At 49.0% G+C, this 27,707-nt stretch overlaps 1 protein-coding gene across 6 annotated transcripts in view; it reads right to left on the reverse strand.

Moving 5' to 3' along the window:
• Positions 1-24,871, reverse strand: part of LOC111850259 (BCL-6 corepressor-like) — a 37,688-nt gene extending 12,817 nt beyond the window's left edge. The window contains exons 1-9 of one of the 6 annotated variants that reach the window (XM_072700208.1): positions 24,011-24,710; positions 23,401-23,494; positions 12,809-12,887; positions 9,136-12,045; positions 7,920-7,976; positions 7,436-7,553; positions 5,701-5,946; positions 2,998-3,269; positions 1,123-1,398 (exon numbers count right to left, since the gene is read on the reverse strand). In XM_072700208.1, coding sequence (XP_072556309.1) covers positions 1,123-1,398; positions 2,998-3,269; positions 5,701-5,946; positions 7,436-7,553; positions 7,920-7,976; positions 9,136-12,045; positions 12,809-12,811 — 3,882 coding nt within the window. In that variant the 5' untranslated portion in view covers positions 12,812-12,887; positions 23,401-23,494; positions 24,011-24,710. The other 5 variants (XM_023823954.2, XM_023823956.2, XM_023823957.2 and 2 more) reach the window with 5 other exon arrangements.
• Positions 24,872-27,707: the final 2,836 nt, after the last annotated feature.

A 27,707-nucleotide genomic window follows, 5' to 3' on the forward strand; every position in this document is an offset into this window, starting at 1 on the left:
GGGCAGACAAAGGTATACTGTACAGGAAGGAAATTAAAATAATGAAGACCAAAAGGAAGAGAGAACCACAGACAGGCAAACTGTCTACCCTCCCCCCCAGACTGACTCGAGTGACCTGACCGTATGACGAGGACACCGTCGCCAGCCTGTGTGTATCCATTACGTTTGGCATCCGTTAGTGGGACAGGGAGGGAGGGGTAAGGGAGGGAGGGGTCAGGAAAAACCTCTTATAGAGAGTCAGATTTAGAGCAGGGAGTGAAGGGCAGCAGACAGCAAAACAGGAGGAGGACAAAGCAAGGCTGACTGTAGCAAGGTGGGGGGGCTGGGAATACAGCTCCTTATTATACCGCTATTAGGATCAAATCTAAATTTGTACTATTTTTTAACACATTATACGTGTTGCAGGTTTAAAAGTTAAAATCTGATTATGTGAAAATCATACTAATTTATTGTAGGGAACATGGGAAATATTCACGTTATTTCCACCCAAAATGCAGAATCAAATAAAATGCTATTTTACCATCTTTCAGAGGCGACTAGATTTGTTTATTCCCTGGGCTGCTAGAAATAAACCTGGACTCGCTATCAGGCAGGAAATGGCGCTCGGGGGGGGGGGGGGGGGGGGCAGAACGCGGCGGCAGAGGAGGGGGCAAAGGTCAGCAGCAATGTATTCCGGGAACTGCTTCTGAGCAGGCAAGTGAGGGGGGGGGGGGCGGGAGCAACCGAGCAACAGGGAGAGAGAGAGCGAACGAAAGAGCAAGCGCGTGTGTGAGAGAGAGTGAGAGCAGGAGAGCAAGTGAGAAAGAGGGAAAGGGAGAGAGGGAGAGAGCAAGAGAATGAGGGAGGGAGAAAGCGAGAGAGTGCAAGAGAGAGCAAGAGACCGAGAGCGAGAGAATGCGAGCGTGAGTGAGCGGCCGAGAGAGAGAGAGAGAGAGCGTGCAAGCGGGCGCGTGCTAAACGATCGCTCCGCGCCTGTCGGGGACGCTTACACGCCACACTCGGTCTAGCGGAGAATTAACGAGGTGTGAGGGAGCCGTGCTTGTACCGCAAAAGGGGGGGGGGGGGCGTTGCTGCTGGAACAGAGCGGGGAGTCGGGAGTGGGGGGGCGGGGAAGCGGCTTACCTCGTATCCCAGGCGGGCAGCTCTCTGGAGCAGCGTCTCGCCTGCGTTCTTATTCACAATCAGCCGCCGCACCTCTGGCGGCACGGGCCGGCTTGCGGGGGGGTCCGCGGGGGGGTTCCCGACGAGCGGCGGGGAAGGCTGCAAGGAAGGCCGCTGAAGAGGGCTCTGGGCCACAGCGGGTCGGGGGGAGGCGGGGCGCGCCTTGACGGGGGAGGGGTCGCTGCCACAGTCGGACAGCGACGCCGACCTCTTGCGTGTGGATCGCTTCAGGCTGACCTGTCGAGGTTGGGGGGGGAGGGGGGGTTAGCTGTCAATTTAAAGTGTCATGACACAAGCAGTCTGCTCCTCCGGCTCCGGGAATTCGGCCGCTTCCACTCAGGTCCCTCTGGGCCCACATGTAGCTGGAAATAGCGCAGACAGCGAGAGCAAGGACTCGGCTGCTGACGGAGGACACCCCTGACTGACCGGGGAAGCTGCTGCATCACGGGGATTCGGAGGAACAAGCGAGACGGTAACACGACCCGCATCAGCCTGGCTATAAAAGGCCGGGGAACAGGGCAGCGTCCATAGGGCAGCCATAAACACCCCCCAGCCTCGGTGCTTCTGTTCGGTCTGCTGGAAGACATCCAGGTCTCATCTCCACGCCTGGTGTCCCGGGAGTCGATTCCTGGCAAAGCATTTTAAACCACTTTCTCCCCATCAGAGGGTGGAAAAAAAAAATTTAAAAAGAAAAATCACAATATCCTTAAGAGTGCCTGTAAAACTGTTTTCATAACTAACGAAGGTGGTCACTGCCTGTGGTGAGGGATCCCCATTGTTCCTGAAAGGGGAGGGGGGCAATAATCGGAGCCACGAAAGCGGGGGTTTCCAGCACAGTCCCTTCACAGGGAAAGCGACGTGTTTACAATCCCTTCCTTTCGCACGTCTGTTACCCACGGTGACCGGCCATGCAGCTCTGCACCATGGACAGATATAACCTCCCCCCCACGCCCGGGCGGCCCGCCAGAGGTGCAGTGCCGTGTTACAGAGGGCACACAGGTCCCCGAGGACAGATGAGCGCCATGACCGGGCCAGCATGTCACCTTTCTATCGGGGGGGGGCAAAACAACAACAAAGCCTTTTTTTTTTTATTGTAGCACTTCTGCAAAGAGCCGGGACACATTAATGAGAAACTGTGTGTGATGGCTGCCTGACCAGCCACTGCCAGCTGTCAGCTCCAGCCTGCGAGGGTGGGGTCCTCTCTTGGCTTCCTGCTGGCTGCCTACAGAGGGTCACGCAAATTCCCGAGAAGCGAGGACAAAGCTCCGAATTCAGCGCTCCGCGGGATCTGATCGGCAATGACCCCCGTGTGCCACGGGACGTCATCGGCACGCGTGAAGGGCTCGCTTTGTTTCCATGAGCTGCCTGGGAGGGGAAGGGGGTCTTATCGGGATGTCTGAAGGCGCCGGGAGACTTGTGGTGGTGGTGGGGGGGGGGGGGAGGTGTCAGTGCCATGCTTCCGCCCTCGTGTCGGGACCCAGCCTCGCCAGCAATCTCCAGCGGCTGACCATTTTAGAGACCCGAGGCAGGCAGTCTGCCGGCGGCTGACCATTTTAGAGACCCGAGGCAGGCAGTCTGCCGGCGGCTGACCATTTTAGAGACCCGAGGCAGGCAGTCTGCCGGCGGCTGACCTTTTTAGAGACCCGAGGCAGGCAGTCTGCCGGCGGCTGACCATTTTAGAGACCCGAGGCAGGCAGTCTGCCGGCGGCTGACCTTTTTAGAGACCCGAGGCAGGCAGTCTGCCGGCGGCTGACCTTTTTAGAGACCCGAGGCAGGCAGTCTGCCGGCGGCTGACCATTTTAGAGACCCGAGGCAGGCAGTCTGCCGGCGGCTCACCTTGTGCTCGGGGCTGTGCTCCAGGCTGGTGTGCCCCCCCGCGGGCTGTGCCGCCCTCCGCCTCTCTCGCAGGCTCAGGTGCTTGGTCTTGCATTGGCGCTTGCCCTTGGGCTTCTCGGGGTCGCCATGGCGACGCAGCCTCAGGCCCGCCTCCCCGCCTCCGCCATCCACACCCGCCCCCTGCGGCTCCGTCGCCCTCTGCCGCCTCCTGGCGGCGCCGTCTGGGGAGGGGGGGTCCGCGTGCACCGGGCCCAGTGGGGCATCAGGGGGCACTAAGGAGATCGGGGGGGGAAAAGAAAGTGTTTGCTGGGAAATGAAACATTATTCCCCTTGCATGATAACAAAAAGCATGCAGACCACCCAGGGAAGGGAAGGACTTTATTGAGATGACTGAACAAACCTTCACACAAAATGAGTGGGAGAGTGGTTGGGGGGGGGGGGGGCGCATGTTTACCCCAACATCTCACGCACGGCTGACAGACGTGCCTGTTACCCATGCAGTTCCTCGCGGAAAGAGCGCGGCTGCACAGCATCCCCCCCCCCCCCCAAAAGTGGTGTACATTATTTATCAGGGACGTGAGACTGGGAAAATGTGCCTTTGAATGGGGGAAGGAAAAACACTGGGGGAGGGGTGTGTGCGTGCATGCATGCATGTGTACATACAGACACACACACACACACACACACACACACACACACACACACACACACACAGCTGGCTGAAGGGCCAGCCTTGTTCATAGTTAACAGCCCCTGCCCAGCACACTGATTACCCCTTGGGTCGGGGGGGGGGGGGGGGGCAGGACACAGAAAGCCATATTTGTACATCTGAGGGAACACTGGGGCGGCGCTACACCCATAAGGCAGCAAGGCACCCCCCACCCCCATCGGAGCAGGGAGAAGCCCCGCTCAGCTGCAGCGTTTTCCATCCACGGTGTCGTTGGGAAGCGCGCTACACTTCCTCGCAGTAGAGGGTGGGGGGGATCAGGCTGGGCCCCCCCTGCTGTCTAAGCCGCCCAAATAAGCTGGAGATGAGCCACTCAGCTCAGCGCGGCCTGGCATAAACCGCCTCCCCGCTCCGATAACGCTTAATTAACACCCCCCCCCCACACCAGCCCTGCCACAGCCCTGGGGAAAGCAGTTAAGACCATTTCTCCGCTCTGAGTGCGCCACAAACCGCCCCCCCCCCCCCTGCCAACTCCTGCGCCCAGCCACCCACCTCTACCACCCTCCCTCCTGGAAAACAACTTAGAGATGCCCCCGCTGACGAGCACGGCCCGCAGAGGACTGCGGAGGGGGGGGGCATTACTGGCGGCGTTGGAATGGGAGCTGCTCAGCACTCTCCAGCATTAGAAGCAGCTGCAGAGAGCTGTGTACCCCCCTCCCATTATGAAGAGACAGAGCAGACACTGAGATGGGGGGGGGGGGGGTTAACGGGTAATACAGGTATCAGTCTGGCAGCCTGTCCAGTTTCAGGCAGGCAGACAGACAGACAGGCAGGCAGACAATCATTTATCTCTATCTTTGTGGGGACTCTGCATTCATATCTATGGGAAAAACCCTAATCCCAACAATGACACCCTAAACCCCTAACCCTGCCCTAACCTTAACCATACGTAACTATGACGACCTTAACCTCTACCCTGCCACAGATCACAGATTATAGTATAGTTTATGACGACAAAAATGACAGGTTTTAATCACATTGTGGGAACATTTGGTCCCCACAATGTAACATATAATATACATGATGCGTGTGAGCACGCACACACACACACACACACACGCGCACACACACACACACACACACACACACACAATGCCCCGTTAGCATAAGCATGACATTCAGGAGCACAAACAGTAGCTGCCAACAGCACACCCACCTCAGCCAGACTAATAAACATCACAGAGCACGTTTCCAAAACAAAATCCTACATGCCAGAAAACCTAAGCTCACTGAGGCTTATTCCCCCCCCGGAAAAAAGGCAGGGGGTGGTGTTTCCACGCGGTTTAACCCCGCCGTGCGGCTGCCAATGCCCCCCATCGCCCCTCTCACCACAACCCTCAGATTGTGCCGCAACCTCGTTGGCGGCCCGTAAGCCAAATGAGCGCTAAGCGGCTAATTGCCTTGGCTGGGTCTCCCTGATATGGAGCTGCCTGATAAAGTCCAGCCCCTGGAGGAGGGGGGGGGGGGGGGGGGGGGCACCGCTGGGGTTAAATTAATTCAGAACTAAACGCTCCAGCGGGACAAAGTGATCTGTCATTTTTGGTTCCCTCCGCCCTGCGGACTGGAGTGGGGATAAATAAAATAAAACTCAAATGACTGTAAAACATTTGCAACAGGATTGTAAACAAGGAAAAACATCACCTCTCAAAATCTCTGAATTGGGTGGGGGGGCTCACCCAATCGGATGATTTTATTTGATGGTTTTCCCCCCCATGCACGAGTCGTGCGACACAGTGATCTGGCACGTGTTGCTAACAAAATGGAAATAAAATGCAGGGGTAGCGGGTGGGCTGAGGTGGCTGTGTATGTGAATCCACACAGCGAGCAGCCCATGTGTCGCTTGTAGAACACAAACAAAGAAATATCATCAAAAGCTAAATGCACCAAGAGGGAAATCAGCATCTCCTCCTCCGAGGTGGGAGCACTGAAGGGGACAGGAGGAACGGTGGGGGAGTGACAATCACACAGACTCTTACCGGAAACTAGCCTGGGTCTCTTTTCTCCAAGGGGGGGTCCGTCTTCCTCACTCTGCTGGGCTTGGCCCTCATCCCGGTAGACGGGCCGCTTGCCGCCAGGGGCAACAGCCCCCTGGGGCTTCTCCGGTGCCTCCGGGGGGGCGACGGCCCGGCCTGCCTCCCTCTCAGCCGGGGGCGGGCCTTGACCCTGCCCTGCACATCGCTGCAGAACAGACGGCCTGTTGTTCCCGCTGGCAGCCCCCACACCTGGAGAGCGGCACGGGGGGTGGGGGGAGGCACCCAGTCAAAAGAACAGAACAGCACATGCCATGGGGGGAGGCGGGGGGGAAATGAAGAACCGCATTTAAATAGGGACACAGACAGGGTTAAGTGTGAAGGGGGTCTGAACGGGGGTCCCCGTATTGCAGCCGGCAAGTGGCGTGGAAAATTTAGCCTCAGAAGGAAAACAACACAGACCTCCGGCACACGGAGAGTGGCAGGGGCGCCGAGCAGAGCTCCTTCGTCTCCCCGTTCTTTAACCTTAAAACGTCAGCTCCGGCCCCCTTCCAACACAAGTAGGCTCTTGGAAAGTTCCCCTCCCCCACCGCCCTCCCAGTTTCCAGGGCTCCGCAGAGATCAAGGCCCGACAGAGGCTTGCCGAGAATGTAGCAATGCAGCCAAACTACACTAGACCCCGCCTGCCGCACGGCCCACGGCTCGCGCATGCTGCAGCTGGGCTTGCACCGGCGGGTGCATGGAGCTGGCCTGGGCTTGAGATGGAGTCCGCCCCCCTCCCCGGGCACTCAGACGCCAATGCCACGGGCTTAAATCACTTGATCTGTGAACAACAATCATATGACTCATGACACATGCATCCCATAATTTATCACTGTGTTTGTGCTATGGCAACCACCGCGGGGGATCACTATGGCAACGCCATCTCCCCATAGCAGCGGCGTGGCTTTGCTGTTCACAAGGATCAGTCAGTGCGTGACCCAGTGAGGGATCTCCTTTGGTCGGCATCTCAGAGCCCTGCCTACCTACCCTGTGAGCAGAGGCTCAAAGTTTGCTAACAGACAGAAACTCCTCAAAAAAACTCAAGAAATAACAACTGGAAGACAGACCATTTGCCCCGACCCAGAAGCACAGGGACACATTAAGCTAAACAGGACCTGAAAGATGGCAAATTCAGCACCCCCATTTGACGGATGCCTCTGACAGAGTGAACGAAAGCAACGAGGGATAATTCCGACCCCCGCATGGAGAGCGATACCCGGAACGATGCGCAGAAAAGCAGAAAGGAAGAGCAGGTCACGAGCAGGAGCCGATACAGTACTGACAGCGGGATCTAAAGCAGGGCCCCGCGGAGCCGCACTGGGACAGGATGCCAAGACTCTAATCCAGCCACGGATTATTTTATTTAAAATCTGTCCGGCCTTCATAACACCCTGAACTCACCACGACCCAACCCACTCCCAGCTACGCATCATGACGACGGCCACTGGGCCGCTGCTCCGTGATGCAGGGCATTGTGGGTAAAGCTTGTATGTTAATAAGGTCCTTTGCCATTGTAATCTTGAGACACTTAACCTGAATGTACAGCAACCGGATTTGGGCGAGTCGCTGCGAATCGGACAAAAATTCACTTTTAAAACGATCTCCAAGCCACGTTAAGTAAAGCCTGTTTGAGATGGTTACTCCTGAAGCTGTAAGCAGGGTGTGCAGGATACTGTGCCGGGGAACACGAGCTCCTTACCCTCCTTGCCGGCCTCCCACGCTGCCTCGCTGTTCCGGCCTCCCGCCAGTTCCTGGGATGCTGTCGCCCCACCTTCCTTCTCTTTTAGTTCCAGCTCAGAGAAGCGGAGCATCGCACGCTGCAGCCCCCCCCCCCACACACACACACACACATACACAGACACACGCAGAAACACAGCCATGAGGACATCGGTCACGTCGCCATCACTTCCCCCTCCCCCTCTGCGGCTTGCTTCAGGACTGCGGCTCGAGACGCTAATTCGCGGGAACGAGGGAGAGACCAGGCGGCCCCCCCCCCGTTTGCTCCATACCAAGTCTAAGGCTCGTTTGACGCCGGCAGCTAACGCTGCTAACAGTTCGGTTATCACACAGCTAACAGATCAAACACTGGAACACAGCAGAATCACACTCAGTCATTAGGAATAGTGCTGCAAAAAATGATATTCCATACATGTGAATGTGTAATAAAAATATAAAGAACTGACCTCACTGTAAGCAGCAGGTTGACTTAAATTACTGTCCTCTTGTGATAAGCCTTCCATCTAAGTAATTAAAATGGGTGCTCAATATATCTTTCAATCATTTTAATTACATGACATCTTTAACATTCAAAGCACATAGTCACAGCCCTTTCAGGACAGAATGTACATATATCATATGTACATGGGTTCAATGCAATGGTACTAAACAATTTGGCACTGGATTCCAACAACAGAAACGTGAATTAGAGGGTTACACATCATTAACTGTATCTCGGCACGTGTAGGTCTTCATTTAAAAAAAAAAAAACAAAGAACAAAACAAAAGCTCATTACAGAGTCCTGATATTATAGGAAAGAAGAATTGCATGTGTTGATATTTAAGAACCCATGAAATTTGGCTTTAATCATTTTGCATTGCAGCTTTTTCGAATGAAAGCACGGCAAACATGAAGCCTCTGTTTACGCAACACGTGTGTCACCCAGAGGGGAACACTTTTTCTTTTTTTTCTTCTTTCTTTCTTTCTTTCTTTCAATCTCACATCTCAGTAATGGCCCTAACCTTCTCCGCGGAGGAAACCACAGTGGAGGAAATTACATGCCCACAAACAACCCGGGTTAGAACTATTCACAGACACACAGACGAGGCAGCAAACCCCACAGTGCTTAGTCTGGGACAAACACAGGAGAATCTCCCTCACCCTGGACTTCCTGGCCTCCATCCCGCTCCCACAAACTTGCTGTGGGCTGACATCGCCGCGCCCCCCCCCCCCCAAACCATGTGGACTCTCCTGGCCGCAGAAGAGATCCAGCCCAAGACCCAGCGACTCACACGCAGATCACGCATGTGGTTAATCCTCACTCTCTGCTAACCAGTGTTGTGCAACAGCAAGTGAAGGGGGGAGGGGGGGCAGCCGTGTCGATTCGCAGTGAATGAGCCGATTCACTGACACGGTTCTTGTGAAGAGTGTCGCGTCAATAGGGGAGGGGCTTTTTCCATGTTAAGACCGAAATGCTAAACCACGGAAATTCACAATCGTCTCTCCAAGTAGCTTTGAGTTTGATGTTCCGTGTCACTAGTAATCGATTAACAAGCACATACCCGTCATCTTAGCATCAGAACTTCAGGTTTCACAAACAGGAACAGAACATTTTCCTCCCCTTATGCTGACTAGACCACCCAATTCCCATGTATGAAACCCCACAAAGGACAGACACTCACCTGCAGAGCTCGCTGCTCCCGGCTCAGCTTGCTGGAATCCGCATACAGCTCCGTGGTGACACACTTGAACCGGTCGCCCACATAGCCGGAGGAGTTGGCGATCCTTTTAGCCAGACTTGACCTCCTGGTCTTGGAGGAGTTATGACCATCATCGTCCTGATCTTGGGCCTCCGGGTTTTCGGATGCTTCCCTGTTCAGCTCGTCATAGACCTGCGGACGTGTTCTCTCACGCTTGCCCGCCTCTGAGGTTCTGTCGCCGGATGTCCTGGCACAGCGCAGCGTCTGGTGCTCTGGTAAGTCTGGGAGAGGACTCTGCTCAGCGGGGCTCTCCTCGCTGCGACTGTCCTCGGGAGACGTTCGATTTTGGCAGGCGCCAAGCGGCAGACAGTCCTGGCCCTGAGGCCTGTGCCTGCTAGCGACCTCTGGCTGCCCGTCTGGCTCCGGCGGCCTCCGAGAAGCCGCCTGGCTGGACAGGAGGAGCTGCATCAGCTCTGGCTCCTTTCCTGTGCCATTTCCTCGGTCTCCATTGCTTATAGACTTGCTGGGATCTCCTCTCTTGGCGCCATAGGCACCGTGCCTCTCAGAGCCGCCATCTGTGCCATCTTGGCTCGGGTCTTTTGCTGATGCCAGGGGCCTTGAACCCTGGCCCACAGACTTCTCAGCTTCCTTCTCGGGCTTGCGAGCCGTGTCGGCAGTCTCTACGGCATGGCTGCTCCTGTGAGTGCCGTCCTCGCTGGCCCGGTGCTTCTCCTGTGACTGGAACCTCCTCTCCAGCCTCTCATTGACTTTGGCGTCCAGTGCCGGGTGAGGAGACATCAAGGGGTGCACCATATCCTGAGAGTCATGGTAGGTCAAGAATTCCCCATGGCTCGGTGGCAACCCATAAGGGAGGCCCTGCTTTGGAGCCAAACGGGCCGGGTACAGACTGCTGCTTCCCAGCAAGGCAGGATGAGGGTAAACTGGACCCTTTCCTGGCAAAGGTATGTGAGGAAGGGAAATGCTCTCGGGGACTGGATATGGTAAATATCTATTCCCATACGGTAAACCTGGGGGCAGGAAAGCTTCATTCTGGGGTAGGTAATGGTGGTTGGGTGTGTGGCCATTCTCCAGGTGCGGATGCTGTGGCTTGTAGTTAATTTCCTGGGACTCGAGGCGCTTGGAAGTCTTTGCCGGCTTCGCAGAGGCCTGGCTACTTGCGCAATTAGCCATGGATGTTTTTTCTGAAAGGCTGGTACTGGACTTAGGCCAATCGCCATTCAAGTTGGGTGAGGGGGACGCGGAGGCAGGCCGGCCCACAGGGGTCACGACGGTAGTGGCTGGATTGGTGGGGGGGCTGCAGTTGGACTCCCCGATCCTGGGGCAGGAGGAGCTACGCTGTTGGGGTATGACACGTTCAAGGGTCTTGTTTTTAATTACCGATGGGACCTTGTTCTGCCCGGAATCCACGAGCAGCGAGGAGGGGGGGGGACCCGGACCAGGCACCACCCAGGACGAATGCAAAGTGCTGATTATTTCGGGTCTCTCCGGGAGTTTGGAGGAAGTGCAAACTGCAGAAGAGGGGGGTGAGCCGGTCTCTTTGAGAAGCTCTCTGCTTGGGTGAAGTCCATACAGAGCTGTCGGGGAGTGACCCAGCTTGGCTAAGGCCTCTAGTTTAGGGTTAAATCCAATAGGGGGTGTGCCAAATTCAATTTTAGCAGACAAATCCAAGGGCTTATCTGCCGGGTCCTTGCCGGGAGTATGCTGAACGCACTTGTCCGACGCCGCTTTCGGAGGCGTCTTGCTCGATTTTTTCTCTCCGCCGCTGCTCCTGTGCTCCAAGCCGCCCTCCTTGGGTTTGCACTTGTGGCTGGATGACCGAGCTGGGGAAAAGTGCTCCAGGGCCAAGCCGCTCATGTAGAAGGAGTGGGACATGGATGGTGAGGAGGACGAGGAGGAAGGCGGGCCTCGGGGCAGTGGCTTCTGGAAGTCCAAAGTGCTGTCCATGAGAGGGGGTGGGGGTGCAGGGGGCTGGCCGTGCCGAAGGGCTGAGCGGGGCGACTGCATCAGCAGAGCTGCAGTAGCGTCCGTGGAGAGACCACTACCGGCGATACCCATGGTGCCGGTACCACTGGACCCTTTGCTTGCGGAGACGGGGACTGCCTTGCCACCGTGCAGCCGATCGTCGTGGGACGCGTGGTGCGGCGGGGGCTGCTGGAGCTGCTGTCCGAAAGCAGACGGCTCGTGGTGGACTCTCGGCCCGAGGCCCGGCAAGGTTTTGTCCTGACAGTGCACCAGTGGGGAGAGGGGAGTCGCGGCGACAGTTGCCGGGGGGATCCTCATGGGAGGAGCCAGGGGAGAAGATATGGGGGTGGGGGGATACGGCGGCACGTAGAATATGCGATCGGTGCCTGACGCACCACCCCCCGCCCCAGCACACAGGGACTGGTAGGCCAAATGCTGAGGCAGGTAGGGCGAAGGCTGGGACATCAAAGAGGCTTTGTACATGCTGAAAGCGGCATACTTAGTGGAATCCAGGAAGGGGTACATCCCTGCGTCCGGGTACGGGCTCATCCACGGGAGGCGGAGGTAACCGGCGCCACCATTCATGCCCAAGTCCGTCTGCTTGTCAAGCCCAAGTGCGTCCCCCGCCCCTCCCGGCACAAGCAGCGGCTTCTGAAGGCCCGGGGGGGCGCTCTTATACAGGCCGACGTAGCCATTGGTGGCCTTCCTGCTCTCCAGGGAAACGTCATGCTTGTAGTGCAGGTCGGGAAGGCCTTCGCTGATGTAACCCAGGGGCACGCCGGCCCCGTCCCGCCCCTTGAGTCCGGGGTACACAAGGCCGCCATGGATGCCCAGGTCCCTCATCAGGGTGCTCTGGTCCATGCCCAAAGCTGCCAAAGGGTTCATCCTGCAGGCCGTGCTCGCATCCACCTGTGGTGTTTGGAGATCCCGTGTGAGGGAGGCAACAGATTCGACCCAAACAAGGTCGTACCACAACAGATTACACAGTACTGTTACAGTGAGATGGGACCATGTATTAGTGTAAAAACAATAGATCAAAAATATCATTAACTAGCTATTTAAATGCCTATCAATCCCTTTTTAAGGTGGGGTTGGCAGCAAAACAAACCCTGGATTTCTGCCTAGAGGGTGATCAAAACAAGCACAGCCTCTCTGCTGCTGCAGGGCATGTCTAGATGACTAACGCGTGTCACTCTGATCCTACTGCTTAGCAAACATCAGACCCAGCCACAGTGTACCAACACCAAGGAACGTATGAATAAGAAGTTTCAGCTGAATAGATGTGTGATCCAATCAAAAGATAATCAGATCAGGTCAGGGAGCACGCGCCGGAACAGCATGCTGCCGTGCCTACCGCACGGAGAAACACCTGGGGATCCCAGCTGGCGACCCCCCCCCCCAAAAGGCTGACACGCAGTCCAGCCCCATCCTCTGGAAATGCCCATCTATCTGCCACAGCCAGGTGTTACATGAAAAGATAATCAATATAAAATAAAATAAAAAAAACGGACTCACAAATTTAAAAGGGAACAAAAATTGGAAGACTAATGAGGCCATTTTTCCCCCTAACAAGAGGCAAAAAAAACCAGGAATGTCTCTAACCAGAGAGGTTAGCAGGTGTAATGTTGACAGCAAAGGCATAATGAGCAGAGAGGTAGTAAGGAGGCCTCACCATGCTTTGTGAGACGCGACTCCCTTCTCTCAGTCACGGGCGGTTCTTCTGAGAGTCAGCATCACTCGTTTCTGTCTTCCTGTCAAATGCAAAAACACAAGTGTCTATGGCAGCGTACATCTGAATGCCATTACGCAAAATCGACGGCACAGAAGGAAACACAAGCAAAGCGTTCATAAAGAAAATATGAAAGTTTAAGACAAATGACAACAAATGGATATTCGGAATTTTTCTTCGTCAAAGTCAGAAATAAATACCTTGAATAGTTTAAGTTCAATTCTGTCTTTTCCACCCTAATGTCAAAATGCATCGACACGCCTCTGAGTTCACCAAAACTGACAGACCTCTGCACCCTGCAGTCATCCCACTCTGGAAAATAAGTACCAGTAATCCTGAGCAGGAATGTCTCATATGCCCCTCCCACTCCCTCCTTCTTCCAATAAAATTGCAAGCCTTTGTAAACATAAGCACAACAGAGCCTTAACCTGCTTTTGTAGCCCTCCGTCCCATTCAAACCCAAATATAAATATGATACGAAAATAAAATATTGGAGCACAAGATTTCAATTACACACAAGCTGTAAGCATAATTACGAGACTTTATAGGTCTACGGTGTAATGTCAGACAGACGGACAGACAGACAGACGTCAAGGACCGGGCAACACTGCAGAACCCCTCTATAAAATCGGAAGCATGCACACAAGACCTGATTGGCATTCATTTTGAAACAGGACATCACTAGCAACCAGTACAGGGGCTGTTTGTGGCGTGAGATTAAAATAATGGCTTAAATGCTGATGACTGGTGCTTTTTTTGGTATTTGGTTATGGTATTTAGACTGCAAACTAAGGGTGTAAAGACTGTCAAAGCCCCCATTCGGTTTAGACCACGGTTTTTTTGCAGTTTTTTTTTTGGGGTGGGCCAGCAAAGGAAAAAAGGGGGCAGGGAATCTGTATTTTTATTAATCTTATATGTTCTACTGAGATCAAAGCCGGGGTGAAGCCTTCTGTCATGCACCTGCACATTTGAAATGTTGTCTGGAGGCCGAGGAAGTTTTTTGAAACACTTACAGCAAATCGTGTGCGTTCTGTCTACAACATCACTGGCCTCCCTCTGCTCCACATAACCAAAATGGTTGCTCATTGCCAACTTGAATATGCCTGGGGGGGGGGGGGGGGGGGGGGGCAGCATTCTCACCATTAGTATTCATCTTGAGCTAATGAAACTAGCCGAGCTTTTACCGCAGGTATGATAACTCAATCAAGTCACGTGACACACACAGTTGGTAGTAATGTGGGTACACAATAGGTGTAACGTGTAATATTTACAAATATACAGCTTGCCTTAACTTGAAACACAATAATTTGGTGATTACTTGTCTTGAAAAAATGAGCTTTGTAACATTAATGACATGATAGAAAGGCTGCACCTGTGGCAGTCGACTGGAGTTGGGGTGGGGGGGCAGGGGGGGGGGGGGGGTCGCAAAAAAAAGATTGTGAACGTTTGAATCGCGGTTTCTGTCTCGGATTCAGAACTTACACCAGTGCTACATACCGTCATACACTTAAGTTTTTACACTATTGTTGCATACTTGAATGGAGCCCACAAAAAAAATAAAAAATTACGAATGAGACAATTAAATTTCTGTACAAATATGTCGCTCCCACCAGGGAAAACTGAGGATCCTGGCCAAGGCTGCAAGGAAGCAGCTTGAATTCGCGCGAAGCCAAAATGCGTCATTTCACTTGATCAAGAATCGGAAGCAGACTGACTATAGTGCAAGACTGCCGGTCTATGAGCGCAGTGGTACCGTGCAAGACTGCCGGTCTATGAGCGCAGTGGTACCGTGCAAGACTGCCGGTCTATGAGCGCAGTGGTACAGTGCAAGACTGCCGGTCTATGAGCGCAGTGGTACAGTGCAAGACTGCCGGTCTATGAGCGCAGTGGTACCGTGCAAGACTGCCGGTCTATGAGCGCAGTGGTACCGTGCAAGACTGCCGGTCTATGAGCGCAGTGGTACAGTGCAAGACTGCCGGTCTATGAGCGCAGTGGTACAGTGCAGAGCTCCCGCGTCCTTACTGAGGTGGCGCTTTGAGGAAGCAAATGCTGTGGCGTCAAAATACTGACAGGCAGCAGCTCTAAATTATGACTCTGTCATTATGTCCGCCTCGGGTCCATTAAACTCATGCATTTTAAGTTGCTTTGCTGTGTCTTGAGTTCGGCTGAAGCCACGTCAGCCTTCAGACTCGCCCGTCACAAAGCTGTCTTTCCGCTACCGTGCCAGTAGATTACAAGACACCCGTCCTCCTCTGACCCATTAAGAGAAATGGTAATCCACCCTCTGTCAAGCAATGCTGTCTTTTTGAAGATAAATATTTCATCAGTGCTATTAGAACCTATAAAGAAGAGTAAAAACTTATGGCAATATGTCATCCATTCAAGTTTACCACCAAAATAGCAACAGAGCATCATAATTGGTTTTACGGAAACTCCTGGGTGTATAAATTGCTGGCATCTTTTAACCTGTTTCTTCTCATCTGTACGCTAAACATTATAATATTGCCTTCTTGTAAGATGACCATATTTATGCCTTATTTAAATTAGCTAAATTCAGTGTTATGACACAAGCACAATAACTGGCCTCATGTGCAGCTGACAAACTACATGTCAATCCAAGGGTAAATGATTCCAGAATTACAGGCACAGCACCTTTGAACAAAATCAGTGAATAAAGTATAAAAAATAAAGTTCCGTGCAGGGCTAAATGGGTATTCTAATGAAGTATCGTCGGAAAGAGTGGTTAAAGTCTTTACAGCTGTTTAATCGTTTTTGCCGTATCCGCCATTCTGAACAATATAAGGTGTGTAGTTATGGCAACAAGCCTTTGAACTCCTCTAAAGAGGGATGAGTTCAACGAGAGAAAAGGAAGAAATGCACACTGTTCCTGGCGCCACACTAGCCTGCACTCACCATTACTCTGGGTAAGACTAGCCTGCACTCACCATTACTCTGGGTAAGACTAGCCTGCACTCACCATTACTCTGGGTAAGACTAGCCTGCACTCACCATTACTCTGGGTAAGACCAACATAACAAGATGGAACAGTTTTCATTCATATGATGTAGCCATTTCGATATTGATTAGTCTATAAATGCAAAACATATTTCCTAGTAAAATGTTTTTTAGCATACTATACATCTACGTGGATTGAGTCCCAATATCACATTGCCCAGATCGGCCACTCAATGCTGGGTAAGTAGAAAAGGAATATAAAAAATAGCCTAGTGAATTTGCACCAGCACACATCTCCGTAATCACCCCAGAAATGCGGCTGGATTTTGGGTACTCGATGCATGTGTCAAAGTGTGTTTACTCAGTAACTCCATGGCAGAAGCCCCAAAAAAGCATAGGAAAGAGCCACCCCCCACCCCCTTTAAACATGCCCCCAATCTAAGCGAAAGGATAAGCCATCCTTCCCATGGACCCCACCATAGACACACCAGACTGGAACTGATGCACAGATAACCTGGCATGTCTCCCAACCAGTGTTACAGAAGAAGTCAGGGAAGGGCAAATCACTGCAAACACACAAGAAAATGTCTGGCCACATTAAAACAGCTGTTCTGATTTACTGAGCTACGAGTATTTTTACTCTATACCAGTGTTTCTCAATCCATTTCTTGGGGACTCACAGCCGGCCCATGATTTTGCTCCCTCCGAGCTCCCTGCCAGACAGTCCACATTTTTGCTCCCTCATGGGCTGTCTGTGGGTCCCGGAGGAAACACTGCTCTATACTCATCATTGCTTTCAGAAACCAGAGCTCTTCCATTAAACAGGAGCGTTTCGTCAGGATATAATTTTTTTTACAATTATTAATTTATCACATACTAATGTGCTTAACTTGGGCCAATTATGTTCACTAAAGAGTCACGTCAGCCACAGCCTATTAGCCTACCTATTCTAGGATGCCATTTCATGTAACAGCTGCGTTACATAAGTTAAAACAAGCTTAAATGCATTTTGCATATTGATGATTCCAACAACAGGAAACCTTTACTTTGGTTTCAAGCTGAAAGGTTTAAATGTAAGGAAGTATTAAAAATCAATCAATTTTCCACCCGTGCATCCTGGACAGGATCTCAGAGAAGAGACCAGATAAGGCACAAGACTGTAGTACACAGCATGTCAGTCCACTGCAGGACATATAGGTCTACATGCATGCATTCAGACACCAGATCATCCCTGGAAAATGCATTACTGTGGCCTACGTGTGGAGGGCAATACCAGAGAGCACATTGCGATTATCGGACAGTACTTCCACAGTCAGACAAAACATTCCAAATAAACAATAAACTTCACAACTCGCCTGGAGTACTGCTTTAATTAACAGCTTAATCTCCAAATTCATTTACATAAATTATAACCTTGCCTTTGAACTAGTTTCAGGCAGTCACATTTCATTTATTTCAGTCCTATTGTATCTCACTAACTACATGAATGGCCCAGGCTGCTACCAATACAGAACTGGTACTGTCTGGGCTCAGAAAAATAAACAGTTCCATAAATAAATTCTAATTTAAGGGGGGGGGGGGGGAAACGAAACCCAGTAAATGGTAAATCAATCACCCGGCCGCAGTTAACGTTGACCACTCCTTGCATCTTATTTTTCAAGCGACGCTGGCCTCTTAATGCAGTGTACAGCAGCATATCACCTTGCGTTTAATGCAGCGTACGCAGAACGAGGGCCATTTGAAGTTTGACCACTGCACGCCAATAAGAACTTCCATCATTTCTAGGGTTTTAAAACTGATATTTGGGTTTTTTTGAACAGCTGGTGTGGAGTTTGGGTTAAGCTGATATACCCTGAATTACACTATGGTTTATAAGAAACCGCACAAACCAAAACCAACATTCACCATATTTAATGCTTTTCTATGCTGACAAAGCACACGAATGGTAAGTTTTTCACTCTTGTCACTTTTCTTACAATGCTAACACTACCCTAACCCTAAGACAATGTCAGTTCAATACATGATAAAGTAGCTTTCTTGTTAGACATTACGAAACAGCTAGACCCTAATGGCCCTCTCTAGTTACCCAACAACTCATCTCTGATAGAAATACCATTGACTCAAGAACACTGCCAAATATTTTAAATTGAGCTAATATAGGATGGATGTTCCACCGGTAAATAGAGCTACTCAACCCAAGACATAAAAGCAGAGGTCTACTTGGACATCTCCTGCCACAATACCCATTAGTTAAATACCTGTATCTAAAATGATTGACACGCATAGAATGAAATATGAAAAATAATCTCTGCTGTAGAGTAAAACAGAAAGATATATATAAAAATGATAGAGTGTACTGACTAATCTATGATGTGCAGGAAGATCTGTCAGTGTTTTTACTTATCTAATAATGAATATTCAAAACACAAATAGAATTCTATCATGTCGAGCTTTCTTGGGCATATTCTGTAGGTTTTTAATAGTACCCAGACACTTAAAAGCAAAAAAAACATACCCATTGTCCATCTAGATAAGCATTTACCCAAGAGTTCTTAATGCTTTAAACAGCACAGAAGTGACTGGCCTCTAAATCCATCATCAAAATAGCCAAATGGGTACACAAAATAGAACAGCAAGTACGTCCTTTTTAAAGTAGTGTTTCGCTGTGTATGAATATGTTTTAATCAAGCTATAAAAATTAGGTCTCATTACCGTTAATTGAATACAAGCCCTCAGTTTGGCATCAGACTGGTACCTGCAGTAGATCCTTCAAAGGCGAACCACAAGGCTACAGCATGTAAACGTGGGTACAAACATCTCAGCATAATTATATTTTGTACTCCCAGTTTCTTTTCTAATGTTGCATTTAAAATGTGCAAATTCGGATAGGCATGTATAATACTCGCCGCATCTCGAAACTAACCGTAGCCCTCGGTTTCACCACTACACCGATTCAGTAAAACGGCAAACCGGCGCTTTAACGCTACCACCAAGAACAGAGCTGTACTGCGAACTGAAGGTTTTCCATTGTAAGTTATCCAAGCCGAACCAGAGCCGTGCCGGGCCGAAAATACCAAGCTACCTGCAACACATGATCTGTCTCGACATACATAGATTATCTAAAGGAAGAAGGGCATTTTCTATATATAATATTCGTTATTAGTACCGGTAGTATCGCATATTGCGATGTATTGATGCAGTACTGATAACTCAAAACTTGAAAATTTCCAACCGCCCACTTAAAAAGTAATATAGAACAGCTGATCGGAATGGATTTTTAATGCACATTTAAGAAGAGGATGCTAATTTCGCTAGCGTGTGATTCCAACATAACAGACGCGCTGGGAAAAAAAATGCACATAGTAACTCATGCTGTACAGAGTGTGAACAGTAAATAAGCGTCTCTTCAGTTTTACGTCACGGTCGCTCTCCAAACCTGCCTGAGCTGACCCTCCTGCAGTGGAAAACCGAAGCAAGCTGGAGGCGCGCTCTAGCTAGGTCTCTTTGCGGCACGGCTCGGGTACGGGTCTGTCCCTGAATACCGGTGGAAAAGCGCCAAACTTTCCCTTCTGTGCTTATCAAAATGACTCCCTTATTAAACAGGGACAGCCCACTCTGTCTTAAATAGACAGGGTCCGATGGCCAAAAATAGCAGGCTACTTTTCCACAAAAATCCACCTCAGGACAGAAGGAGCAATGAGGCAAGCAGTATTGCGTTTCTGAATGTTTTCTTGCTGAATTCGAGATTTATACGAATATAAAACGAACACTAAAGTCAGTATTTTTTAAGGGCCAGTAAACTTTGACGGTCATAATGAAATTGTAGGCGGAGAAGGGCGTGAACATCTGATTATACCCAGGAATATGCATACTATAATCAGGATGGCTTCATTTATTTACGTAGGCCTAGATATGACAGAACAGCATTACCCTGCACAAATATATTGTACGTTTTGTCCCAATAAAACATAACAAACTGGTTCGAAAATAAAACGAAACATTGAAAGTCACGGCAGCCCGCTATTTTGTAGCCGAAAACTTTCCATTTTCAGATTTAAGAGAAAATCTTAAATCGTGGATCAATACAACTTCACACATGTATTTTTTAAATGTAAGCCTAAAGGAAAGCCCGGAACATCTAATATTCCAAATATCAGAAATTGGCCAAGCCTCGTGGGAGTCTTTTCCAGACAGCGTCAACTTATCGTAGAAACCTAGTCTTAATTAGGTCTTTTTTTTTTAAATGATAAAGATGTCCTATTAGATTCTTGCCATGTTTTAATCTATTGTATAGGCTAGCTCATGTTCTGATGCTAACTTGTACGCTGGTGATTCGGCGGCAGCTCAGCCTAGTCGCACTTACGCCTAGTTAGCTCACCGACAGCCGTATCCTGGAGATTTATGACCTGCCTAGATTTTTAAGTCGCTTGGGACATAAGCCTCCGCTAAATAAATAAATCAACGATATCGCCGACCTCCACGTACTTTTGGCCAACCCAAAATGGCCCATCGGACGTTTATGATCGGCAGTTTATGTCATAGAATACGATGATGAAAATGTGTTAAATTAGTTAACGGGGTTATTGCGTAGCGGAGGTCCTGGGAAGGGGTCCGTGAAGCAGGAGGGCATGGGGCCAGCCGTCGCTACAGCCGCTGTTTTATTTGTGCTGGCTGTAAACAGATCATCCTTGACCACGGATCGCAAAGAGTTAGCGGAAACATTCACAATTACATTAAACCCAGAAACATGTAGGCTACATGACCGCAGCTGAACGCAACAAATAGTCTGAAACACACAACGTTAATTCAGCATACAAAAAAATTTGTTGAAATATTTTCATATGACCATCCTTTAAAATATCCACCGTGTATCCATAGGCTATAGGCTAACTATTTTATTTATATAATAGCCGTTATTTCTTACATGTATATAAAACAGTTTCTGAATAATTGACCAAGAATAAGTAGGCATATTAGATTGGATAGGTTACACGCTACATGTATTCAATATTATTAACGCTAAAAAATCGTAATGGTAATACGCGATCAGGAAAAGTGAGCCATTGAAACCAAGGGAGGGAGGGTGGCGGTTGTGTACATCAGTGTAACGCGATGGAACTTAATTGATGTTTTGCGTGCTTTGCAGCGTGTGGCCGCATTTCAGATGGATTTCATCAGCGTTTAATATCTGGGGCCGTGACGTTACTAAATTAGAGCACTATTAGCCCGCTGCCAATTCAGACTGAGCAAAACGTGTTATATATAGACAGGCAGAAACCTTAAATTAAGCGACACCACCCCAAAATCACGGACTTTATGCTCGCACATAATTCAACCTACACGACTACTAAAACTTATTAAATACTTAATGGTCCACAAAGGAAATTTATGGAATTTAAAAACATAGGCGTATTCCAATGCAGAATTAAGCTAATTTTGGGGACATTTTCACGAGTGCACTGCCAGTCTTTTAAGAACAGCTACAGCGCAGGAGGCGCGCCATCGTCGGACCGCCCAGGGTTTAGTTCAGCGCTCCGGGTGAGAATGCAGCTTAGAGATCAGGACGCCGGCGGAGGCTGTTACGTCCTCCTGTGCGCGCAGCGATCCGTGTCCGCGGAGCCCCCGCCGCACAAAGGCTTTCTGAGCGGGGTGGGGGTGGGGGAAGAGCTCTCCTGTTTCAGAGCAGCCGTCCCGGGGGGAGACTTGGCCCGAGTGCAACTTCAATAAAACCATGACGTCTCCTCCCGGAGCCGATTGAAATCCGATCCCTCAGTCTCAGTGTCCAACGTTGGCTTTTATTTACACGCATTTCTTACATCCTGATGGGAGCTATTGCACGCGCACTAACACGCGTCCTAATATCGGCATATTTATTCCAGGATCACGATACGCGATTCTCGTCGGCCTCTACATTCCAATAAACATTTAAGACAGTCGTTTCAGCGAACAATCGAAAAGATTTCTGTGTCTCTCTTTAGTATACATGGGCTATAAACATCCAAGTTCACGGCAACTCAGCCCTTACTTTATGAAATCGTACATCGTGGATAATGCACCTAGTTACCCGCAGCATTATAATTATGCTCAAGACTACGAACATATACTCAATTTATCATACATTTAGTGTTAAATATGGCAATTACACGTCAAAACGTATAGAGCGCTACTAAAGTGAGCGTTACGAGTTTACACTTGTCAGAAAACTATTTTACAGAATTTCTCTGCCGAACCATTAAGTACAGGCTAATAAATTAATATTTGAGACAAATCTGGCCGAAATTATCAGATGTACCGTTTATCATCCACCGTTGATGCTTGCACGGTTGTAAAACCACCTCCAGTTCCCGGTGCCTGATTTTAAGATGATTTATTCTCGGCACGTATACGTCCAAATTTAGCCGAATGCAGTGAGGTCACCACCATGAATACGGTCTGCGGAGCGGAGCCAAGCCGCGCTATTCGGACGCTACCGGTGTTTGTTGTCCCTCGGGATTCACAGAAAAAAAACACGTCTGGTTTAATTAGCTCGCGGCAGCCCATTTTTCTAACAATGAACCTCTACTACGTTTCATGACGAGCAGAGGGCGAGGAAAGGAAGTTTAAGGCAGAAAATAATAAATACCCCAATCTGGCAAGCAACTACATAATATATTTATGAATCTACTCAGAAATCAAATGTTCAGTGCAATTAAGGCATTTTACATCATTAAGACTAGACCTGTGCATTCAGCCAATTAGGCTACTACAGGCAACTCGAGTAAAAGCACCGTGTTACCTGTTAAAGTGATGTGTGTGTGTGTATATATATACCTATAAATACACACACACATATACATACACACACACACACACATCATTTAACAAACATCCAAGGACTATTCAAAAGAATTTTTAGCGACTACTACCGACCGTGAATTTGTGGTTTTGTCAGTCCAGGTGGTCATAGTTTATAAACCAAATGGTGTCCTAATAAACTCTTACGGAACCGATTTTCCACAATCACCCAGTTGCTAATAATTTCCATGTAATGAACAAGTGCGTGAGAAAGTTGCCTCAACGCACAAGATCCTGCTCCATTATTCAATTATTAATAAGAAAGGAAAACAAAGCGACCCCGCAAGCAGGATCCAGGATCCCAATTAACGTCTGGCCAGCGTTCACCGAAAGACTGAACGGAGTCATTTTAATGTCACGCAATACGCCCTTAACTAAACGCCCAAGCGCCACAAAGTACTTCACGATCTATAATCAGGAGGCTCGGTGTGGTGAATTCCTCGGACATTTTGAACCAATCGAGCATGCAAGCATGCAGAAATCGCAGATTAGCTTTATGCGTGTCATGCTGAGCAATTTCTCATTGTAGTTAGATGATGTGTATGTGTCAGAGAGGGGCGGGGAAGTCTTCAGCATAGAAGTCACGTATTTGCCGCAGTCTGCCTATTTAACCCGAATCTCACACTCTACCCCCACGAGGCAGGGATCCGCACCCCCCTCTCTCCTCCCACTCACGCGCAGACAGCAGCACGGGGATGCCCTCCCACAGCGCCCAACTGCAAATGCGTATTTAAACGGCACATTACCATAAACAGGGCGAGGCTCGGATCCGTAACCTCGTGTTATCTTCGGCCAGGGGACTTATCATCGTAAGCCAACAACTCGAATATCCCGCGTCTTCTGAGTAATCCAACACAAATTCAAAGATGTCAATTAAACTATAGTTGTTACATGAAAAATGGATTTAATTTGTACGATCGAAGACTCTTAAACTGAATAAAAATTAATCCTACACTCCAGGAAGCCCCGTCACGACATTGGAAATTACTCGTCATTGTCAACGGGGAATAAAACATTTCAGTTCCATTTCCTTGCCTTGATGTCCTATGCAGGCCACGCTTTTGCGATGTTTTTTCCACTGCCGCGTATAAACAGACAAAGTGAACGTGCTGGTTAACGCGACAATCTGGGGGGTTGCCTCAACTTTTTGTGCGGCTGAAACGCGGCACTAACAAAGTGTCTGGGAGGCCCACAAATGTCGCAGATGCTCGTAAATCCTATTCAGTTCCTCTCAGAAGTACCCGACTGACAATGATTCGGACTATTAAATATCACACAGTTGCAGCGCTAAGAAAATGAAAAAAGAACCCCAAAGATATAACCAACCTTCATACGTAAAATGAAAAGAAACGTTACCTGAATCTATTCCGAACTCTCGGCGTCGAAATCCAACGCAAATCGCACTTCAAGCTGTTCAATATGTTCCCGTCCGAAGTTTCCTACACCAATAGTTCAAAGCAGACGCGATCCTGTTTACGTTTCACAAAGCGCAAACATCCCAGTCAGTATTCGGGACGCCTTCCTCGATCAAGAGTGCCCGTTTTAAAAACCAAAACGTAGATTAAGCCGATTTTTAAAGATTATTCAAGAAAATAAACCGGCGGGACGGTGCGATTTCATTAACTCTTTTGATAAAGGAAATTGAGTATACTTTTTGTAGCAATCCAAAGTCTCGGGTGTATTTCCAGTGGGGAAAAACTGCTGAAAATAGAAGTGGCAGATAGACATCCTCAGAAATCCGAAGCAAAATTAGAGATCCAGACGGACAGCCTATATTCCTAGATCCAAACGCGGTTAAATCCTTGTGTATTATTCAAGGGTACAGGTGGCGACGGTCCTTGGACTCCAGCAGTTAATTCAGCCTGGAAATGCCTCGCAGCGCCATGTTGGGTTACAGCTCGCGCCGAACACGCTGCTTAAAATACACCCGCCTATTCACCCGCTCCTTAAAAACGTCTCCGATACACCATCTCCGCTTTAATGCTCCTCTCCCTATTGTTTGTGTAGGTTTGCCTGCCTCTTTGTCTCTCAGTCCTTCCCCCCCCCCTTTCAGTTCTCTTACCCTCGGTCTCCGCCGCTCCGTGCTGTTAAGACGCTAAAGTGCAACCGCCGTCTCCGAGCGCACAGCGGAGAATGAGAGCCGAGAGCGACGCGCTCCCACCGACAGGCGCTACCCAGAAGGCCAGTCGGGGAACCGCAATTACCATAAAGCTTCTGCACGCTCCGCTCCACCGACGTGCGGAACAGTACTGGGGGGGGGCGGCCTTGGACGGGAAAACGGGCGAAAGATCTGACAAACCAGCCGGCGTCCCGTGCGGTGACTATCAATAAAATACACGTTTTAAAAAGCGCGCAGACCTCAGTTTTAAATTCAGAAATCAGTGCCCCGTTTATTGTTTATGGATGTTAAAGCTGTCATCCTTGTCTAAATGAAATGAATTAAATTTTTTACAAGCCTATTCCCAGGGTTGAGTGTTATTACAATTTTATTTAATATCTTTACGAAATGATGCCTTTTGAAGGTAGACCACTGAATATTCATGTCTTATAAGTCCGTTAACCAGTACTAGTTTTTACTGGCGACAATGATGCACCGTGGTCTTACATGCCTAATGGCGCGACTGTAGTTAGACTCCCGGTATGGACGCGCGCGTTTCCTACTTTAGGCTACAGAAGGAAAACTGTCGCATAGCAACATTGTGCGATGTCCCGCTGGAAAATCGTCGCTGAAATGTTTAATGTTCAGTTATTGATGGCTGCTGCTTTAATTGTGATTGATATCAGGTGACAGTAGCCTACGGGAAGCTGACTGGGATTACAGCCTGCAGTGGCTTGCAGTGTGGGTTTGCATGGAAGTATGAGCTGTGAAAGACTGATATCCTTAACTCCGTACGGCTAGAGCAGGATAATCACCTAAATTTGGGCCATAGGATTGTCTGACGGAGGACTTTAACTCTTTAACGCCTATGTTTTTTTGACTGACGGATATTAGTGAATATAAACTTTAACGTATGTTTAATGAATGAGGCGCTAATGTATGCATATACCCACCTTCCAGTTGATTATGCTGGATTAGGTTATGTGTAGGGCCTCCTTTATAGGGAATAAGATAGTACACCCTAGACGGGATTGTCAGTCCATCTGAGGCCACATGAATGCACAAATTTAGAGACTACAATTCACCTAATTGCATGTCTTTGAAATTCAGGAAGGGAACCGGAGTACCTGGAGGAAACCCTCGCGATACAAGGAGAACATGCAAACAGAACGGAGGGGAGAATAGGGAATATAAACCACGGGGGCGGGGCTCAAGCAACAGGGTTACCCAATGAACCACCTTATTTCCTTATTATATATATTTATTTTATCATTGATAGGCTATATTGGAAAACCTGCGGTGGGTTGGCGCCCCGTCCTGGGTTATTCCCTGCCTTGCTGCTATTGCTTCCGCGACCCCGCTTAGGACAAGCCGGTATAGATTGGTGTATATTGGAACACATATATGGCTGAATGTATTAATTTTTTTCAAATGGTTTGCAGTGTTTGAGTTGAACCAACCGTTTTTCTACACGTTGCTACTGTATCTAGAACAATAATGTCCATCAAAGGGCTGATCCTGGACCAGCTCGGTACAGAGTGCAATAATGCAACAAACCCAGTACTATTAACAGGCCTATTATTTCTAGTTATGTTTATAATTAAAATATAGCCTAATTATTGCAAATATCCAGGGTGGATTTTTTTTTTGCAAATGATATATATGCTTGATGCTGTGAAATGATTCTTTTAACACATAAACAAATAAGCGAATGAATGAATGGAGAGGTAAGGAGCACACACTGATTACAGCACGTTGCAGCACCCACCACGACAGACCACCTCAGGGATGAGAACCTGAGTGCAGCCATGCGGTGGGTGAGACCCCAGCACCACACTAATCCGAATGGGCCAGTTTGTGCTTTTTCCAGGGGCTGGAGTGCCAATCCTGCCACCAACCCCCAAATTCTTCTGAAAGTTGGAGGACGTCACTCAACGGCCTAACAGAGTAGGACCACTTGTGGTATTCATGGGATTTGACCCAGTAACCTTGCAATTACTAAAACAGAGCCCTATCCTCAAAGCCACCAATCTGCCCACTAATGAATAGAGGAAGCATCATAAATGTGAATTTGTGGTTTGCATTGTTGCACAGGGCTGAATGTTTCCATCTCTTCTGGTGTAGGACATCTACACATATCCCACTTTTTACAATAATCACCACAGCTCTTTGCTTAAGTAGAGGTCAAAGTCCACAGCCATGTGATACACCTGGATCTCAAGACCTTCTGGAGTGACCTGGTCACTAATGTGTTAATTGCTGAATTCCACATTGCCTACACAATGTAATTTTACTATTTAGATATTTAGAAAATTATTTCAGTAATAGATTTCGTAAAATCATTTAATCACAATTTGTACGATTGAACAAACAGCAATTAGTCTTTAAACAACATAAGATTCTTATGTTATAATAAAAGCATTAGTACACGATATATTCACCGTTAACGTGGTGACAAAGATAAACGGTCGTAGACCACACAGAGGTCTTCAGTTGCTTGTGATTCATAAAGATCCATCGTCAGTGCAATTGACGTTGACGACCACAGTTTTAAAATGATGAATTCCTTTAAACGAAAAAGCAAGAGCCCTCAAGGACAATGAAGGAAAGACCAACAGCAATATGAAACAGTGAACCCCGCATGGGTAGGCTATATGGAAGTACTGAAGTTCGGAGTACACAATAAAAGTTAGAAACTGTCCCTCGATAAGAAGTCCTCCGAGTGTAACCTCAATAAAAACCGGTACGTTGTAAGGAATTATGCACTGTCAACTGGACAGCAAAGCGATATGGGAAATGAGACAGCACTTGGTTGTCATCGTATCGACAAATCTGGCCTCCTATAATATAAAAGACAAATCAGGGACCATTTCCACGACCACATACATCATACCGTTACCCTATATGTAAATGCCTGCTAGATTTATAACGGGGCGTTAGGTTATTACGCTACGC

Source organism: Paramormyrops kingsleyae, chromosome 16 (genome assembly GCF_048594095.1).
Source record: "Paramormyrops kingsleyae isolate MSU_618 chromosome 16, PKINGS_0.4, whole genome shotgun sequence".
Taxonomy (NCBI): Eukaryota; Metazoa; Chordata; class Actinopteri; order Osteoglossiformes; family Mormyridae; genus Paramormyrops; species Paramormyrops kingsleyae.